Source organism: Tiliqua scincoides, chromosome 1, assembly GCF_035046505.1.
Source record: "Tiliqua scincoides isolate rTilSci1 chromosome 1, rTilSci1.hap2, whole genome shotgun sequence".
NCBI classification, from domain to species: domain Eukaryota; kingdom Metazoa; phylum Chordata; class Lepidosauria; order Squamata; family Scincidae; genus Tiliqua; species Tiliqua scincoides.
The window spans coordinates 143,080,178-143,101,036 of record NC_089821.1 but is presented as its reverse complement, the minus strand read 5'-3'; the positions used below and the strand labels follow the sequence as shown (position 1 = coordinate 143,101,036).

Sequence of the window (20,859 nt, the reverse complement as noted above, 5' to 3'; positions counted from 1 at the left end):
GGGCTTGGCCTACTCCTGTCTCTTTAAGGGAGTTGTTATCCTCAGGGATCAGCAGGTGAGCTACTTTCATGGCAGAGTTCAAACTCTCACCTGCTAATTGCTGCAGATGAAACTGCTGTTAAAGGCACAGCTACAGGTGAAATTGAATTCAACAGGGCAGGCATGTCCAACTTCAAACAGGTTGTGATCTACTTTTTCCGGCCAAAAGTGCCGGTGATCTACCACCATGAAAATTAAGTTTCAAATTAGTTTCAAATTAAATTTTAACCCAATAAAGTTGGAGGATTCCCCCCCCCCATTTTTAATGAACCTTCTGTCATTTACTTGGATGTGATCAGCTGTTAAGCAAATTAAGCAAAAACAAAACAGAGAGATGAAGATCCAGTAAGAACTGTGAGGGGAAATGGAAAGTACATTTTTTTTCTTAAAGTTTTATTGAGTAATAACTTTCTTTAACTTTTATTGAGTAATTTGTGTTAAATTTAGGTTGTGTATTGATCCAGGCTGATCTTGCACAATCTTTAATATTTTGCTCTTCCTCATTAGTGAGATGTCGGAGCCTGCATTTCATCCACCAGCTTTGTGAAGTTGGGGTGAATATTGTGTGAGGGCCAGTCTCAGGGAATCCTGGAGATGTTAATCTGTCATGTTGGAACATTGTGTACTCTTTGTCATTTTCAGATGGGAAAACACAGATTCACACAAATAAGTTGAACCAAAACAGGAATGTACAGCTTCATTGCATCTTCTCAAGTTGGGAAATTTGTCTCTAGGCACTAGCTTCCAAAATGATTCTTGCTCAGCACGGGTCTTGAGAAAAATGTCATTTTTAAGGGTTAATATTTCATTTTCAAGAGATGGCTTGTTCAATGAATAATTTTGAGCTGCAGTTTCTTTAATGTCCACATCTGCTTTGAATGGGTATGACAAGTACTCCACAACTGTTCCAATTTTTTGGAAGTCACAGAATCTATTTTCAAATTCCTGGATAACAGAACAAATTTCTGTCACATACTTCTCATTCTGAAAAACAAAATTTGGATATTGTCCCAGATGGTCCTGCGTATTAGGAAAATGATTAAAAGTGTTGTTTGCAAGGTCAGTCATCATTAGCTCAAATTTGCTCTTGTAGGATGAAACTGTACTCATCATCTCGCCAATGCATTTGTTTTTACCTTGTAGTTCAAGGTTCATATCACTTAGTTCGCCTGTAAAGTCAGCGAGAAATGCCAGATCACATAACCACTCCTCATCTTCCAACTCTGCTTGGTCATCTCCCCAATCCTTAAAAATACTTCTTATTTCATTCAGCAAATCACATAATCTTTGCAGAAATTTGTGCCTACTTAGCCACCTTACATCTGTGTGCAAAATGATTTCCGCTGCCCCTTCATCAAGAGTAAGATTGAAAAGCCGTCTTTGAAGTGATCTTCCATGAATTGAATTTACAATTTTGAAAGTGATGTCCATGACAGTCTTTGTATTGAGTCTCTTGCTTGCCAAAACTTGCTGGTGAATGATGCAGTGGTAAGAAAGGAAATCTGGGAAGTCGTCATGCTGTCTACAGAGGGCTATGAAACTGTTAACCTCACCTGTCATTGCTCTTGTTCCATCAGTAGTGATGGAATCTATGCAATGGAAGATGACACTTTGTCACAAAAGAATGGAAAGAACGGAATATTTCCTGACTGGTAGTTCTCCCTTTTAAAGAAATCATTCCAAGTAGTTCTTCTTTAACACTGAAGTCTTCAAAAACCATCTGGATAAAGACTAGTCTCTTTGTAGATTCATCCAGTTGGAGTGAGAAAGCAACACAATTTGAAATATCCTCCAACAATTGTTCAGTTGTGTCGCCACACATCTTTTCTATTCACCATACAATGGTGTTTATTGACAATTGTACATCTTGAATAGCAGCTACGATCTCTTTCTTATTTTAAAATCCTTCAAAAAGATTGTCAGCTGCTTCAAGAAAACAATCTTTAACAAATTCCCCTTCAGTGAAAGGTTTGCATTTCTTTGCGATCAGGTTGCTGACCTTGAAGGATGGTATGGTTGCATTGACCAAATGTGACCTTGGCTTTGCCATCAACTGTTGCTGAGTAGCCAATTTCGATTTAAGTTCTTTGCTTCAGTTTACAAATTTCACTTTTGAGCAGAAAATCAGCATCAAACTTATTGCTATGCAGCGCCTAATGACGTTCCAGATGACCCTTTTTGGGCAAGGATACTGGGGCGTTACAAATTAGACAACAACACTTGTCTTTCACCATGATGAAGAAGTAGTCCATTTCCCATTCATCAGGAAAGTGGTAGGTTTTGCTCTTCTTTGGAACACTCATCTGCGTTATGCTGGGGTGGATGGATGTAAGAAGGCCAAATCTGCTAAGTTCGATTAAACACTGGCTGAATCTGGTCCAAAACTGTCACAGTTCCAAAGTATTAAAGATCAACAGGAACTGAAGACCTCTGGATGATGTGCAATACAAGGACTGGAGATGCCAAAACCACACATGCAGTTCTAAAAGTAAAAATTAGAATTCATCATACTGGCACCAATAATCAAATACCACCAAACAATCATCAAAAAAACTCCAACACCTGTCCAGCAAACCAGATAAAATCAAATACCGCCAAACAAGTTCAAATACCACCATACACAATTTAATAAATTCTGCACACAGTGTAGAATCAACGCAAAGGCTAGGCAAAATAAAATGGTTTGAACCAATTCGAAGGCTAGGCATAGGCAAGTTAGAACAAAATTGGAAAAGCCCACCAAAATCACCAAATTCTTGATACTTTGTTGTGTCTGCCCAAAAATGTTTAATGAAAGTGAACTATAAAGCGACCATCTTTATGACCATCTTGTCATGGGGTGCAGGCGGTGGCCCCCTGGGGTGCCCACAAACTATTGGCACAAAAACAACAAGTGCCACAATACACCCACAGGCAAGATTCCTGCAGGCAGGGAAAAAAGACAGGCAAAGGATCAGCAGCAGTGGCAAGCCCGCAGCAGATGACCTGCCAGCACGAGCTCTCTCCTAGCGACGGGGCAAGCTGCTGGAGAGATGGAGCCAAGTGGGGCTGGCGATCTACCTCTGACCCCTCCATGATCTACAGGTAGATTGTGATCTACCTGTTGGACATGCCTGCAATAGGGTTTATTCTCTGGCAAGTGTGCGTAGAATTACAGTCTCAAATGGTGGTGGCTTTGGCCATGTGGTGGTGGATTTGGTGGATTTGGATTATGAGAAACATAATCAACACCTTCTGGAACACTTGTTTACCTCCGGGTGCATAGGATCAGGACCATTCTGGTAGCCTTGCACTCTCCTTCACCTGATCTTCCACACCAGCCAAGGCACATTTGCTTACTCACAAGTAAACTCAACCCTGAGGCTTAGTTTCGCTTTCCATAGGGCTCAATACATTCAGCTGCTTGGAGGGAGGGAATTCCTTCTCAGGTGTTTTTGGGGGCTGCATTCATTGGATCAGGACCATTTTGTGGTAGTTGGATTTCTCTCAGCCTGCCCTTTCCAAAGGACTAAGGCAAGCTCGCCTACTCGCGAGTAAACACGTGATACGGCTCACTTTCACTTTCCATAGGGCTTCATGCATTTTTTTGTTCTCCAGTTTTTTTGGCCATAACTTTTGATAGAAAGAAGATATTTCACTCTGGTGTTTTGCATTGCATTCTGCTGGAAATTCCGCAACCAACAGTATGTAATAAGATGGGGTTACTCCTAACAACCGCGATTTTAGCGTGAAACCCCCATGCGCATCACCCCCCCAGTGCGCATCGTTTGGTGCGGCCTGCAGCCCCTGCACCCCCCAGGCAATGCCACTAGGGAAAAGCACTATCCACTCCACTTCCAAAAAGGAGGGGAAGAGCCTTTCTAGAAGTAAGACAGTGCTTCTCCCAATGTCCTTCTGCCAGTCATTCAGCTGCTCTGTGTGAATTTGAAAACAAAGAGTGGTAGGGTGGAAATGAAGGTGGCAGAAGATAAGGAGGAACAGTGGGGGGTTTGATGAGAGTGGGACCCCCTCCCTTCCTGCTCACAATTGTGCCAATGAAGATGGAAGGAGATTGCTGTCACTGACTCACCTTACCCTCTGGTTGGAGGATCCAGCCATGTTGGTACTGCTTCCTTATTAGTCTAGCCCATGAATGGCCAACCTTTCATCTTTAGGATTCCTGGATCTTTAACAATTGTAGAGGGAATTTCATGAAAAGCTGCAACTGCTGAAATTCTCTCCTCAGCACATTTAAATGTCCCAGAGCCCTAAAGTTGAAAGGTTGGCCACTCTGCCTCTAGTCCTGGACCATAAGGCCCATAGGAATTTTGAGGTGGACAAGTTTTCAGATCCTGTTAGGGAATGCCTAAAGAAAGGGTAAAACCTTAGGTAGACATCTGGCAACCTTGGCATAAAGGTGGCAATCCTATGCTCATGTTCCTGGGAGTATGCCCCAGAATGGGACTTGCTTCTGAGTAGACATGCATAGGATTGACTGTAAGTCGTATAGGATGCCACTTCTGCCTTATGCCCAGGTTGCCAGATGCCTATCCAAGATGCCTTCGGGACTTATGGTCAGGGTCTGTATTGTATGAAGAGAGAAAGATGGGATCATATCCCTCTGCCACCTCCTCTCCTGACTTGGGCTGCAATCCTATACACACTTTCCTGGGGGTAAGTTCCATTGAACATAATGGGGCTTACTTCTGAGTAGACAAGCATACGATTGCGTTGTGGGGGGGGGTGATTTGTGGGGTGTCCGTTTCGTGTGTGCGTGCTAGCAGAATTTTGCCACCATCTGGGTGGCAAACCTGCCGGGGATGCCATTGGGGGTAGAGAAACAGGAAGTGAGAGAGGAGCCAGTCCACCTGACACACAGCCCAATCCTCTCCACACTTTCCTGGGAGTAAGCCCCATTGACACTGATGGGACTTACTTCTGAGTAGACAAGCATAGGTTTGGGCTGACAGTCTCCTCTCTCCGCTTTCTCCCTCCTTTCCCTGCAACCTCTGCTTTTTGACATGGTAGAAAGGACAGGAGGAAAGTTAGGAGGGGATCGGGAGGCTCAGGGGAGATCGAGGGGGTGGCAGCGAGGGCGGGAGAGGGGGCCTGGGGAGCAGGCAATGGGGTGTCAAGCTCGGGGGTGCCAGTAGTCAGGAAGGTGGTGGAACAGGAAGAGGGGGAGGTGTGACAGGGTGGCAGTGGGACAGAGGGACACACACAGAGGCGATGGAGAGGCACAGGGGAGATCGGAATGTGGGCAGCAGGCGGGTTGGGTCCCAGGCTGCAGGGGGGCTTGTGCTGGGCCCGCCCCGTTGTCTGTGGCGCGCGATCCTACCAAGCTCTGTCCAAAGTCCTGCTTGTCGCGGCGCCATCAGCAGAGGCTGGTGCGGGAGGGGGGAGGGGGTTTGTGTTTCCAGGCTAGGGCTCCAGTCCTATCCACGCTTCCCTGGGAGTAAATCTCAAGGAACTTCCTTCTGAGGAGCCATGCCTAGGCTTGGGCTGGGATCGGACTGGAAAGAATCATGTTGTGCGCACCAGGAGCCAGGTCCGTCCTCTTTTAAAGAGGCAGACTAAAAGTGCCCCCCCCGACGCCAGGACGCCTCTTTCCCCCTGTGGTCGGGCCCCTCCCCCGCCTGCTCATCCAGTGGCTTGGCCGCCCGCCCTAATCAGGCCCGGATTAGCTGCAGCTGGTGCCAATGCAAGCGGTGGTGCAAATGGACCCCCTCGGGCCGCTTCTTCTCCTTCCCTTTCGCCGCGATCTGAGCTGGAGCGGGGGCTAGCGGGCCGCGCTCGTCATCCCGCTGGGGGCTGCGCGGTTCCTCCCCCTGCTTGGTCCTCCTCCTTCCCTCCCTGAGCTCCTCTGCCGAGCCGAGCCATGGCCGAAGTCCCCAGCCTGGTCCGCATCAAGGTCTCCCTCAAGATCCAGCCCAACGATGGCCCCGTCTACTTCAAGGTGGATGGCCAGAGGTTCGGGCAGAACCGGACCATCAAGCTGCTCACCGGATCCAAGTACAAGGTGGAGGTGACTCTGAAGCCAGGCACAGTCCAAGCCACGTAAGTGTGCATCCACTCCCCGCTTCTGATGGTCGTGGGGGGCTCCCTCCCTCCGGTCCAGGGCTGGCACGCTCATTTCCAGAGGGTTTCCTGGCAAGCCTACAGCCCAGAGCTTCCATTTTTGGTGGCCACTCATCTTGCGTTGCATATCCGTTTGCTGAGATTTCTACTACGCCGCTACTCATCTCTTCCTCCTTCTCCCCCCCCCCCCCAAGCAGGCCCTGGCTCTGCCTTAACAAATGAAGAGACGATTCATTGTTTCCCCCCTCCCTTATTTCCACACCAAGCCGGGGGGGGGGGAGAGAATCCGGCTGCAGTAGAAATGCGCCCCCCCCCCACCTGAGTGCCAACGCTGCGCTGCCCAGAGGGACTCTGACCCCGAGCTCTTGCAGCGTCGTTCAGCCGCAGCGCAGACTGGGTCGGGCAGGGTGCCCATAATGGAGCCGTGAGTCTGCAAGACTCGGCATCGTTGCCCCAGCCACAGTGATGGGCACTGGACAGACCCCTCTTACGTGATCCTCGCTCCAGCATGCAGCCAGCCCTCTTCCCTTATGGGTGGCTAAGAGCCCCTCCCTAAACCCCCTTTCGACCCTCTTCTTGCACACTGCCCTGTTCTAACCAATATCAAATGTATCTTATGAGACCTGGTTGTGACTCCCCCCCCCAATTGGCATTTTATGGATGGCCCCAAGGCTCCCATTCACCTTTTCCTTTAGCATCTCATAGCCACCCCCATTGCAGAACTTGCCATTGGTCTTTCTGTGAATGGTTGTGCTTGCTCTTTCCAAAAACCTCTCTTTTCAGGCTACAAAATGGAAGCCTTCTTTTAAAACTAAGCCCTCACATTTCAGGGATGGCAAGCTATTTTTTTTTTTTTTAATTCTAGTAGCTGCCTTATTCTTCCCAGTTGAAAGTTGGCTTGTTCCTGCTCATGTTGTGAGCTTATCACAGTTGCACCCCTTCCCTTCAGAGGGGTGTGTGTGTACAGTCTGTGAATCCATGCCACCTTGTTCAGGCTCCCTCTACCTCTACTTACTCACCTGCCTGAATGGCAATAACAGGACACCTTAATTTTTTTTCAGATTGTATTTGAAAAGAGTGAATACCATAGGAAGGGAAAAAAGCAAAACTGAGGAACTCTTCCATCATCCAAAATGAGTGGGAAGGCTTCTTATAATACACCCCTGCCTGTCCCATTTAAAAGGGAGGACTGCTAAATTTTAAGTTTTATCTGTTTCAGGACAATGAGTATAGGGGGAGTGACTGTGACCCTGGAACAGACCTCGAGAGAGCCCCAGACTGTTGTTTATACTGGAATCTACGACACAGAAGGTGTGCCTCACACCAAAAGTGGGGAGAGGCAACCCATAGACGTGAACATGCAGGTACTGGGCACATTTGGATGGGGGGGGGGGGTGCATAAAGGCCAAATTCCATAGTCAAATGGAACAGGTTCTGGAACATTTTAGTTTGTGGTTTGTTTTTAGAGCAGATGATATGCTGTGTAACTACAAGAGTTTGTCTAGTCAGGGGTGACCTTGTGCAACTCTTGGAATCTGTGTGAACTAGAGCAAGGAATGAGTCAGCTGAGATCTTGAGTTCTGCAGAGTAAGGTCAGTTCTGTGTGGAGTTTTAAGCTGTTGTGGATACTTTTAAGATTAAGGATTACAGTAAACAGCAACTATTCTAAGTTTGTATATTCCTTAAAAAGGACTGCACCTTTTGTGGATACACAATAGTCATCAGTTCAGAGTTGGAACAATCTATCCTATTCCTGTTGGAAAGCAGAGTCCTCATTCTCCCCTCACTTGACCCTGAGTAAAAGATTATCTGGGGGGGGGGGGGGATGTGACTAACCAGTCAACTTTAGGGCTCCTGGACTTCCTCCTGAGGAGAGGAGGGAATTTCAGCTGGTGCAGCTTGTCATCTCAAATGTCCAGGAGACCTAAAGTTCAGATGTTGGCTACCCCAAGCTAGGTGTAGCTTTCAAATGTTCATAGTGAAAGTGAAAAAAATTCATAGTGAAATTCATGAAAAAATTCATATGAAAAAATTCATAGTTAAAGTGCAAAAGTGTTCCAGTGATTTAAAAAAATACTTCCACCCCTACTTCAGAGTTTGACATCTGATCACAGATCCACTTCACTTGCCTTTTATATTTATAAGTAGGAACCAGGAACCATTTATATTTAGAAGTACTTCTAAATCAGCTATTTTCAACCTTTTTTCATCTTGCAGTACACTGGCAAGGTGCTGAACGGATCAAGGCACACCATTGGTTTTTTGACAAAGCCTACTGCCCTGCTAGTGCGAAGCTCACAACCCCAATGGCCCTGCTAATAAATGACCCTCCCCCGAACCCCTGTGGCACACTGGTTGAAAATTCCTGTTCTAGATAATGGCTGAGAAGTCTGAAGGTGAATGCTGCATTAAATTCCCAAAAGCTGAAACTCAAGCTGCATCTTATTTAATTGGAGTAGGCAGGAAATAGGCATCAAAGATCAATGTTGACAGTAGACTAAAAATGTTAATGTAAATATAGTGTCTTCTATATTGAAGTTAGGTATGCTTGCATTTTAATCTACTGTCTTGCAGATGTTTGCTTGTGTCTTGCCTATTTCTCTCAAAGGTGGCAAACTGGTGTGGAGTCTGTATGGAGAAGCATGCTTGGTTAACTGAACACTTGATACAAAGCAACTTCCTCAACATGCGAACAGCATGTGGGAAAACTGTTCTAGTTTTCAGTGTGAAGGAAATAGTTTTGTATATATGTCAATAATATGACCCTCCCCCTTGCAGGCTTAAACAGCACAGTGCAGACATAGGTTTATTGCCTCCAAAAGGACTTGGTGTTGGAGAGGACATTAGGTAAATAGTGCTATCAGTGCAATGCTATTTGACCCATTTCCACAATGCCGCAACACATTCAGCCAAGGAATACCTTTGAACAGAAAGTAGATAATTGGAGAGACTACACTGGTCACTAGCATGATCCCCAAATTTCAGAGCAGGAGCAATCTCTGTAATGAGAACTAAACATTGGTATCAGTACTCTTAAAGATCTGCAACCACTCCTAAGCTGCTATTGAGCGGGGTGGGGAAGAGAGGTTGGGGAGCATGTCAAATTGAGAGCTTTCCTGGGCATACCAATGGCCCAGCAAGCTGTTCATGGAAGCTAATGTTTCACTGTAGCTTTTGGCATGAAAACTGGTATCTTTGTATACAATTGAGCTGATTAATGCGTATCACTTGATTTGACTGGAGTAACGACACTGTATATGTGAATAGACTACTACAGAACTTTCCCATGGCTTAAGCCATTTCTGCCCAATGTTGCATATATGCAACAGGAATCAAATGTGTACACCTGTGGGCCAGGCAAAAATGGGTTAATAGGCTATGCTTTCCAAGCAAGCGGATTCAAATACATTCAGCTGTTGGCAATAGAGTGTGTAGTAGTGGGTGCATGAACCAGGCTTTCTTGGATAGAGCAAAATGGCAGACTACTAGGCTAATGGTCATAGCCATAGTTCACATCTTGACAAAATGTTCTGGCTCAAAATGGCTGATGTGTGATCTGCTGCACTGTTACTATAATACAGTTGCAATCTACAAATAACGAAATTAGAAATTTTAATGAAGGAGGGAAGGTGACAGCTAGGACTTCTTACTCCCCTAACTTAGCTGCCATGCAAGCTAAGAATTCTGTCCTTTCTGGGAGAAGCATCTCTTCCAATCAGAGAAGTATGGCAGGAGGTGACATAATCTGGCCTGGTCAGACTCCATAGTCGGTTTGCTTTTTAAAAAATCAAAAACTGTTTTCTGAGTAAACTGGATTCCAGTCTGGATTCCATTATTTGAACTGTCTACTACTTTCCTGGCAATGGCTTCAACTCTTGAAAAACTGATGAGAAGCCCCATTCAGGCATTCTGACAAGTGCATGCAAGGTAGAGGCAGTGGGAACATGCCAAATAGCCCAGTTACTGCCTGCCATAGTTCCACTTTCTTAGTGGGCAGTACTTGTCTGTACAGGCAAATGCTGTTCACAGACAGTTCCACCCTGCAGTGGTGGCAAATGTTGGCAGTTTAGCATTCACTCTCATAGGGAAGTTCTCTTGCAGATGGCACCTAAATACTGTCTGGTGGAGAGTTGGGGTTATGTGGCAGTGGGGCTTGCTGGCAAGCCCACACTGCCCCTCCACACATTCTGTATGTGCTTGTTGTAATGCCTGAACATGGTTAAAATGATCAGTGTTCTGTGGTGTTCTGGTGGCTGCTGCTTAAAGCTGTGGCAAGCTGTGTGTAAATGGCCCCCTGAAAATGACTGTGTAGAGCCTGTCCATAGCTAACATCTAGAGAGCTGTGAACATTGTCTCACTGACACTGTCTTTGCACTGCTGTGTCCTCTTCGAGGACAGTTTTGTGAAGTGCAGACCTATGGAGAATTGGGCTCTGAGGCTTCAGAGATGGCTGAATGTAGCAAGATGGGGCAGGGGGTAGTATTCCTAAGCAAAGGGATACATCAATGGCATATTCAAAACTAGCCCAATGTCCCTGACTTACAAGTAGTCTTCAGCTGTTAAGGGCTACTTTCCCATTGCGTTCATGGGCTTTTAGGACTTCCAAAAGAACTACTGTACTGTGTTGCATCCAAATGACCCTGAGTCACATGATGCATGTGTAAGAACTCAAGACTACAGGAAAATTACTAGATTGAAATGAGCAGTGTGATGTGCACAGGTAAGACGTAAAATCCAATCCAAGATGGGCCTGGTGTCTGTTGCTTGGCATTGTTTGACTTTGTATCCTGTCTTGTGCCAAAGCCACAGGAAGCCACTTGACTTCTCTGCATACAAGCTTGCAATGAAAATTGGCTTTCAGGAAGGCTAGGAATAGAAGCTTCAGTATCAAATTTTACATCCTTTTCATATTTTCTGTGGCAGAGTTGGTTATCCTTGAAGATAATCAAAAGATATAGTGATTAATGAGGGAGTTAGATAAGCATTTTGCTCCCCCACTCCCATGTATTGCATAAGCTCTCTGAAAATCTAGTGAACAGATGTTCAGGCAGTACTTGACTGAGAATTGGGGCTGGAAAAGGCCTTCAAAATTCCTGACACCACTAAATCTTTCCTTGTTTGGGCCTGCAATTGATGGCTTAGCTGTTGTACTACTGATTAATATCTTAGGCATTTTCTATCAATATATTACAGGCCTGAAAAGGATGGTGCTAGTGAAAAGCATTTTATTTAAGATTTCTTGCCATTTTGTCAGACAACCATCTTGAGATGGTTTTAAGCCATTGACGATAAACTGAATAAAACCAGTCAATGGAAGCAAAAAATCAGTATCTATAAAATCCCAAAGCTGTTCCAATATGTTCAGGCAACTTGCACTTGCCAAGTGAGTACTGTACTAAAATTCTGGGAAGGGTATTCAACAACATTTGGTACGTTGCCCAATTAAGCCTATCTAGCAGGGACTGTGGTCTCCCAAGTCAACTCAGATTCTACTGCAATTGCCCCTGTGCTCAGTGAATGTGCAATCACCAGCGATGCAAACCTGCTGCCATAAGCTTTAGTCCCTCTGAAAGACTAGAGCTGCGGCATCTGGAGCTCAGTCCCCACTGATTCCGCAGGTACTGGAGCTTTGAGGTAGCTCCCAGAATGCCTTGTAGTGTGACATCACCCAGGAGCTCTGTGTGCTGTGCCTACCCAGCCTTGGACCTCACCACATATCACTGCTACCTAGCCTTCATTCCCCTAAAACAAAGCCAGTAGAACTACATTTGTATATGTACATTCCTGTTCATATTTTCACTAGGTCTCCCCTACTCTTGCTGGGATTTGAGTGGTAAGATCCTTGGAACAGACGTCAGTTTCACTGTTGCTCTGGAAAGTGTCTCATACGCTGATGGTGCTATATAAACTAAGTAAGCACATGTTCATGAGACTCATAAGCCTCCTGACTTTGACTAGGCTGAAAACTAATTCTGGAAAGAAATTTTAGAACCAATCATTGCTTTGGAAATTCTTAATATGGATAGATGTATGAAGTCAGCCCTTGTGCATTGGGATGAGACCTCTTGATCATCTGTTTTCATAACTACTGAAAAGCAGTTGCACATCTCTTAAATCTTGACTTTTCTCCAAATTACCTCTTGACATGTAAGCAATTTGCTTACATGTATGTGGTTCAAATCAAATATGCTCTTCACATTCTTGCTGTACACAAATAGTTCCATTTTTAGCATGATCAACCAGCAACATGCTTTAAAGACAATACTACTGTAACAAGTAATTGATATTGTTGATAAACTCTTGATAACTAAATTGATAAAACTCAAGTGAAAGAAAGTTTAATCTAGCAATTCGGTGTGCTTGGAATAGAACTGTGTTGAGGCCACAATTTTGTAAGAATGTAGCATGGACAGAGCCTCTGAGAAGAATTTTATCATGGGGTACAAAATTTCTTTTGGGCCCCTTTGCAAAGGGGGAGGGGTGAAATAGAACAGGGGAGGGTGGTGATGCGTGAGCAGAATGGGGCGAAGCAGAGTAGGATGGAGGGTGGGGACAGCTGGAAAAGTCTTTGGAGTCCAGGTCTACCCACCCCTGTGGAATCAGGAGCTAGATATAGTAATACGGAAAACCAAACACACTCCTAAGTCTCTCTAAAATATTTTAAATAGAAAAAATTATGCAGAAAATTAGCATCATCACATTTAGCCTCGCACTTGAATGGAAAATGCCATGTGTGGACCAAAACTCGCTTCTGCAGCATCTGTAGCCCTGCAGCTGTGTCCCTGAGTTCCCCTACACTTGTTCATGGTAAGCAGATCCACAAGCTAAAGAGCTACTGTGGTAGGCCAGTTTCCTCCCAGATTGGACACTGTATCATTTATGCATGACACAGTGCATGCATACAAAAGGAGTGTTATGTATGCATTCCTTGGCCCAGCATATAGGGCAGGAGGTCTGGTCTAGAGGGTAGAGCCTCTGTTAGCCCGAAGATAACATCTGAAGGTTGCCAGTTTGAGGCCACCTGCTCTGTGAATGGTGAGACCTTGAAGCAGCTGACAAGCCCAGCTGAGTGATTCCACCTGCTCTTGGTGTGAGCAAGAAGCGTCTTGGCTGCCCTCCATGTGAGAGATGGAGCTGCTTGTCAGACTGTGTGGGAGAACTGGAGGCCAGAAGTGAGACCAAACCAGGAAGATCCATTCTGAAACATTGTTGGTTCTTGAAAGAGAGAACCTCTATGATTATAAAAATCGCCTTGAAGGATTTAGAAATGCCTGCCTATGTAAACCGCCTTGAATAAAGTCAGAGGAGTAATCTGATGACCAGAAAGGCAGTATATAAATACCTAGTTATTACTATATATGGCTTGCCAGTAACTGCAGCAGCATGCTCTTGGTAGTGCCCCCAGCATCCCATATGGGCAACAAGTTGAGTAGATAGGAAAATGTAAGATCCCAGGAAATTCCTGGGCCCCCTCCTTTGGCTCCTGGGCACCCTTTTTGACCCTGGGCCTGGGTACAAATTACCCCCTTTACCCCACTCCTAGGCCCTGAGCATGGGCTCTGAGTTCTGAGAATAAAAGGTATTTCAAGCAGACAAAGCAAGACCTAGCAAAGACTTGCAAAATAGTTCTTGCAAACTTTCCAAAATGCTCAAAGAGATGTGCAATCCTTGCTGAAACACCAAAAGTTGAAGATGAAACAAGGTGACTAGGGGTGGGCCTTCAATGCCTAGCATAATTCACTGTTACGATTAGCACAACTCAAAGGGTATAAGAACTACAGAACTTGGATTGGTTGAGTGCAAAATATTTTTAGCATGGGGTTCAGCCTTGGATTAAAACAGTGATTTTCAACCACTGTGCTATGGCAGATTGGTGTACTGTGAATTGTCTACAGGTGTGCCACAGAAGTTTTTGGAATGGTTGAGCCATTGGGGGATATGAGCCCCCTGCTGGCAGTGTGGTGTGTGTTGACAATTTTAGCACCTTGGTCAGTGTGCTGTTATATGAAAAGGGTTGAAAATAGCTGGATTAAAGGCTCTTGTTCACTGCTTGACTCAAATGTTATCTGGTACCTAGTCCTATCTGCAGGACAAATTGATACAGATTTCAAATTTCAGAGGAACAGTCGGGCAGAAAAAGCATCAACCCTGTGGTGCCTTTAAAAGCTAATAAAAATAAAATAAAATACTTGTGGTAAACACTAAATTTTAAAGTGGACCATGGTTGACAAATGTATTCTGCAATAACTCATTCTAGTCTTATAGTGACACCTTCCACTTTTGAAACAGGGTGGTTGCTTAGCACCAAGCTACATGTAATACATTTCCTTTGTGGGGCAAACTGCCAGGGGCAGTAGGTCTGGTCTAGAGGGTAGAGCCGCCATTAGCCCGAAGATAACATCAGAAGGTCACCAGTTTGAGGACACTGGCAGCTCCCTGAACGGCTGAGAATGGCGAGACCTTGAAGCAGCTGACAAGCCCAGCTGAGTGATTCCACCTGCTCTCGGTGTGGCTGCCCTCCATGTGAGAGATGGGGCTGCTTGTCAGCCTGCGTGGGAGAACTGGACCAAACCAAGAAGATCCATTCTGAAATGTTGTTGGTTCTTGAGAGAACCTCTATGATTGTAAAAAACCCCTGGAGGGATTTAGAAATCCCTGCCTATGTAAACCACCTTGAATAAAGTCAGAGGAGTAATCCAATGACCAGAAAGGTGGTATATAAATACCTAGTTATTATTATTATTTATTCAGAAGGTAACTCTATAAACACAAAAATTCAAGGGGAAAGTGACTCTCTTTGCCACTGTCATGAAAAGAAAATCTAGACTCAAGTCTGTGTCCATCTTGTTACTTGCAACTGCCTCTCTGCAGCTGATAGGAAAGGACCGAATAAGAAAAAGGAATGTGTTATCTGCTTCTTGATTGCCAGGAGAACCTGGCAAGAAGTGAGCAAAGCAGTTCTTGCTGACTCAAGGATGCACTCATCAAAAGATTCCTCACTGCTGTGCAGTTTCTAGTTGGAGGAGTAAGAGTAGTGTCCACAAGTAGCCTACTTGCCCAGCCTTCTGGAAAATTCTGACAATTCCAGGATCCCTCATGCTGAAAGTCTGCCATCCCGTTTTGGTTGCCTGCAACAGGTGTAATTACAATAGCAGTATAAAACAGGGACCCTTAGAGGGAGGGGTGTTCTTGGGCTTTACTTTGCCTGCTGTTCATCTCATTCAGATTTGTCTTCTATCATGTGTACCTGACTGGCAGGTAGCCTGGGAGCCACTTGCCTTCTCTTGCAGTTAGAAGAATCAGATGAGAGATGAGAAAAAAGTAGGATGCTAGCTTCATTTTAGACTGATGTACTTCTGTTTCTGTATCTCTTGCAGATTGTTGCCTTGGTATAATGTGTAACTTAGCTTCTCTTAATAAACCAAAATATATTTCACAGGCCTGTGTTTGGTCTTAAACAGTAGTCAGCTATTCAGCCTAGTGCTTGGTTAAGCTACCAATGTGAAATTGAGAGACTTGAGGCCTAAGACCCTAAATGGAGTGGAGCCCTGAGCCTGCTGGTGTAACCCATTGGACCTCAGAGTCCCTTAACTGAGGCACTGCCATATTCAGGGTGGTGACAGTCCTACTGAGATTTGGTACTCTGTAATTTGATTGAATTGGCTAAGAACTGTGCCTTGCTATCTTGAGGTACATTGGGCCCCCTTGAGATTGCAAGGAATGGAAGAACTACAGCTAAGAACTATAGGCCTGACACTTAAGCTGAGATTAGATCCTTTAAGTGCCTAGCCTATCTAAGAACTAAATTGGGCTTGAGAGCCCCTCATCTACTGTGGGTTGGGACAGTGGGGCTAGGGGTAGAATAACCCACATAAGGGATGTGTGCCTGGAGGAAGGCCCAATCCTTATGATAGCCGCATGCTACAGTCCTCCCCCGGTCTAATTGTCAAAGAATGGGTTAGAAGTAGACCTGTTTGCTATCTAATGTAAAAGTCATTTACCCTCCCCCGGTCCAATTGTCAAAGAATGGGTTAGAAGTAGATCTGTCTGCTATCTAATGTAAAAGTCATGTGTAGTTTGGTGTACATCAAGATTCAGGAAGTTAAGGGGATCGCCATGTTTGTAGTGCAGATGAAGCACAGCACCCCACGAGCTCTGAAAATTAAAACTGGACTTTTTCTCTCCAGGTCAACGACATTGGTACTTTTGAAACAGTCTGGCAAGTAAAGTTCTACAACTACCACAAGCGAGACCATTGCCAGTGGGGAAACAGCTTTGCATTTATCGAGTATGAATGCAAGCCCAATGAGACGCGCAGCCTCATGTGGATAAACAAAGAAAGCTTCTTCTGAAGCAGACTACCATGGCTGGACAATCTCTTGGTAAAAGAACCTATCTTCAAACCAGTACAAAGCCTTAACAGAGGCATTTGTTAGAGATGCTTCTGTTGCTGGACACAGACTACAGTTCAAAGGGCACTGATTTAGGCATCAGTTTCTTTTAAGAATGGTGGGATGTGATACCAAGTGATGTGCTCAATATATTATGTACATAAAATAAGTGTGAAGGTATGCTGGTTAGCCCTCTCCAGTCACCAAATCACCACTGTTCCTCACCTTCACTATAGTGAACTTGGCACATGACGTGCCTGCAGTTCCCATTGAGGAAAGGAGACTTCCCATTATGTAATCTTAAAACGTGACCTCTTTGACATTGTTTTAAAAACTCAGCTGTGACACGTTGATGGTAGCTTCTGTACTTAAACTTTGCCAAGTGTACTCCTTCATGCTAGTAATATCTGACTGATTAACTGACTCAAGCAAAACGCGCCCCCCCCCAATCCCTATTGCTTTTCCTACTGGTTTAGGAGAGACTTTCTGGTTCTAACTCTTGTCAAATGTTGTTAAAATGTGTCTGAATTTCTGTGAGATTTGAAGTGTTGATGGCTTTCCCCAGTGTCTGACACGGCCCTGAACCAATTGTTGTGATGGAATCATTGACTTAGAAACATAGGTGGCAAAGCAATATATCTATGGTTTTAAGTAATTTTGTGTACAATGCTAATACCTGTTCAGTGGTATTGCACGTGAAATAAGAACTTGGTTACTGGTTAACTGTGATCTGCAATTCCTCTGTTGCACAAAAACAGACTTTCAGGTCAAACATGACTGCAGCAAGTTAAGGGAAAGCATGTCTTTGGGTAAGTTTGTGCAGGACTCTGAACTCTGGTGCTATGTCCTGTACTGTTTACAGCTCTGGCAGACTAGAAGCACATTCTATTATCTTTAATAAAGTAGGTGAGATGTTGCTTTCCTCAAGATGTACTCGATTAAGGTGGTCAGGTCTGCATTATCTTGCATATTGGCTGTTTTCATGTCTTTTCTGAATAAACGGTTAATCGTTTCAACTTTTGACTTTGTAATAAAGGACTTGGAAACCAATATGCTTCCTTCCTTCAAAGGCTTGTCCTATCCAATTTAAATTGGTTAATGTCATGCCAACATTACTAGACAGCTTATATCTCCCATAGTGTCACTACGTGGCTGTTCAGAAATTGGATGTCTTATAACTTATCTGTCCTGTTAACAATGCGGAATGAGAATGGTAGGGTGATGGAATGTTAAAAAGAATACGAAATGATAATTAACACTTCCATTTCTAAATATAGGCTTGGTGGAATAGATTTTGCTTGAAAGCAAAGGTGTTTAATTCTCTCTTCCTCTGCACGTTCAGTCTAACAATATTAGTTACCAGTGGGGATAACCTTTATATCTTAACCCAGTGGTTCTCACACATTTAGCACTGGGACCCACTTTTTAGAAAGAGAATCTGTCAGGACCCACTGGAAGTGGTGTCATAACCAGAAGTGACATCATCAAGCAGGAACATTTTTAACAATCCTAGACTACAATCCTACCACACTTACCCAGGAGTAAGTCCCATTGGCTATCATTGTTAAAATAATATACATAGTAGCTTGTTAAAAGTACATGTCTGTAACATTTCCCCAAATATAAACACATACCATGGTAGCATCAAGTCTGATATATTAAAAAACAAAATATTGAAATGAATGGGGACCCACCGTTTGAGAAACACTGTCTTAACCCATACCAACTCTGAGAGAAGACTTCATAAAATCAGAACAGCTAGAAGACTACATTTACATACTATTGTAAGTGCAAGTGTCATGTTCTTCAAAAGCCAAAACCTTGCTCAGAAATGTATTGAAGGTCTTGTAACATTAGGGTGAGTACAGGCAAATGGACCTTCTGCAATCCAGCCCCTTATAATGCAGTGTGGTGTCTTAGCTAGAAACAGAACCATAAACTGATGTTTCTATGGAAGAAACATGGAAGATTACTAGGGTGGCATCTGATAGCTAAGCAGCTGGATAACAAGGAGATAATACCCCTGGTTACTGCTATATGGCTGTTTTCTCTGCATTGGAGCTTCGCACAAACCCACTAAAGGCCTATTTACAGGGACCAGATTTCCAGAGCCGCATACAAAGGGAAAATGTGGCCTTGGGTTTATGTACAATTTTCCATATGCAGTTCTCGCAATATGGTCCTCTACTGAAGGTCCAATAAGACTACATTCAAAAGTGCATGGGTGAGATCAAAAGTCTGACACTCTACCATACCATGCCTATATTTACTATTACAGGTCCAACCTTATTATACATGGATTTGACTCAACATGAATGGCCACTGCCAATTAGAAGGAATGTACTGATCCCTGGAGAAGGGGGAAAATGCTTCCTCTTAAAATCACAGTTTTAAAAAACTGCTTTTCTTACTGTTGCAGAGAGACAGTCATGCAAGTGATTACAGGTGTAACCTAATTCACAGATTTTTCACCTGTGGGAAAATCCAGATTTTTCTATCTCAACTTGATGAGAAGGGCTGAGAAGGGCCCTTTAAATTAAAAGAAAAAAAGTTGTTTAACAATGGCCTTGTTGATGTGAGAGGGCAACTGGCTGACAATCCATCAATCATTCTCTTTCCAGACAGTTTTGCTCCAATGCAGTGATCCCTTCCTTCCCCCTGAGCATGTGAAAAAAAGATAATCACTTTGCATTGGTGAAGGGAGTGAAGACTTTCTAAATGCCTGGAGGGAGACTGATTGATGGATTATCTTCTTAATGACTATCTTACATCACAAAGGCCAGCAAGACTGTTTTTAAAAGCAAAATGACATTGTTTTTTAAATGAATTTGCTTTAATGTGATTTTTGCCATTCATGTGAGTTCTGGGAACGGGCAATGAGATTCAAGCTGTACTAACTCTCAAGTTCAACCTTGGAACTTTATGTTGTGCCTTATTCATGTAAGGCCTAGTTGGCCTGCCTCAAGGTACAGACTATGTAGCATCCTAGACTCAACCCTCCTGACTTTGTAGGGAAAAACTGTTTCATTTGTGACCAGCTTAGTGAAGTGACACCCTAAAAGCCAAGTGGAGAAATATGACTTATAATTCTAGCCGCTTTTCTCACCAAAATAACATCCTTAGGACCATGTGGAGAAAATGTGCTAGAAAAAGGTACTTGTGTTTGTACAATATCCAAAGTAGATATGAAGAAAGAATTGTGAAGTTGAGCATGATCAGTTGCGGATACATGAAGTCACTAGGGGTGAATTAAAGGCACATCAGATAAAACAAAGTTTCATAAAATCTAGCTAGTGAAATTCTTCGGGCATCCTCACTGTATTTCACATTGATGGGTATGTTATTTCAAGTATCTTAAAGAAATTTAATTCTGGAGGAAAAATCCATTACGAGTTACAAGCCATGATGTGTATGTGCAACCTCCTGATTTTAGAAATGGGCTATGTCAGAATGCCAGATGCAAGGGAAGGCACCAGGATGCAGGTCTCTTGTTATCTGGTGTGCTCCCTGGGGCATTTGGTGGGCTGCTGTGAGATACAGGAAACTGGAATAGATGGGCCTATGGCCTAATCCAGCAGGGCTGTTCTTATGTTCTTTGAGAAATCCTAATAATGCCTTCAGATTTAATTAGAAACATATTTTACTTGATGAAACAAATACAATTTCAAATAAACATTCATGTTTCTGCACCTTTGTTAAACCCTTTGGGTACAATTATAAGAACTCACAAGAACGGCTAGCATTTTTTGCCATCATATCCCATTTAAAGAAAGCAAAACAGATTGGTAAAATATACCCATATTCTTACTGCCATAACATTTGACATCAGTATGTGTCTTTGCAGGGTTGGTACTATGTATTCCATAAAAATGGGATTCCCAAAAGACTGAGACAAGAGGCATGGTGTTGAATTTCAAGGTGCTTTGCAGTTTCTTTGTTTGAAAACATTCATGAGCTTGGGAATCACCAAGCTTTGGAGAAAAATATATTGATCACTGGACACCATGAATAAATCTCTGGTGGACTTTATGCATCCATGCTTTAAGAAGTTCAGAAGCAATGCCTAAATGACAGCCCTCTGATCAGTTTAGATTCCGCCTTAAAAGTGATCCGCTATCAAATCAAACTATGCCTTTGGAAGGGGAAAATAATTACTACTAACCACTTCCATAAGTAGGTTTTGCTCATACAGCTAAGAGTTATTTTGCTTCTAACTTTTTAGTTAGTTTTTAACTATTGATTAAATAGTTTTTAAAGCTATTGATTAAAATAGCTCTGTGACAACAAAGTAATATAGGAGATGATTAATACAACTGACAGCACAACCCTGTGCATGTCTGCTCAGAAGTCCCACTGAGTTCAATAAGACTTA

General features: G+C 43.8%; 1 protein-coding gene across 1 annotated transcript; it reads left to right on the top strand.

Moving 5' to 3' along the window:
• Positions 1-5,894: 5,894 nt before the first annotated feature.
• Positions 5,895-16,889, top strand: CNRIP1 (cannabinoid receptor interacting protein 1). The gene is made up of 3 exons (XM_066610090.1): positions 5,895-6,075; positions 7,316-7,460; positions 16,284-16,889. The coding sequence occupies exons 1-3, from the start codon at positions 5,897-5,899 to the stop codon at positions 16,446-16,448; spliced, it is 489 nt and encodes a 162-aa protein (XP_066466187.1). The 5' UTR covers positions 5,895-5,896; the 3' UTR covers positions 16,449-16,889.
• The last annotated feature ends 3,970 nt before the right edge of the window (positions 16,890-20,859 follow it).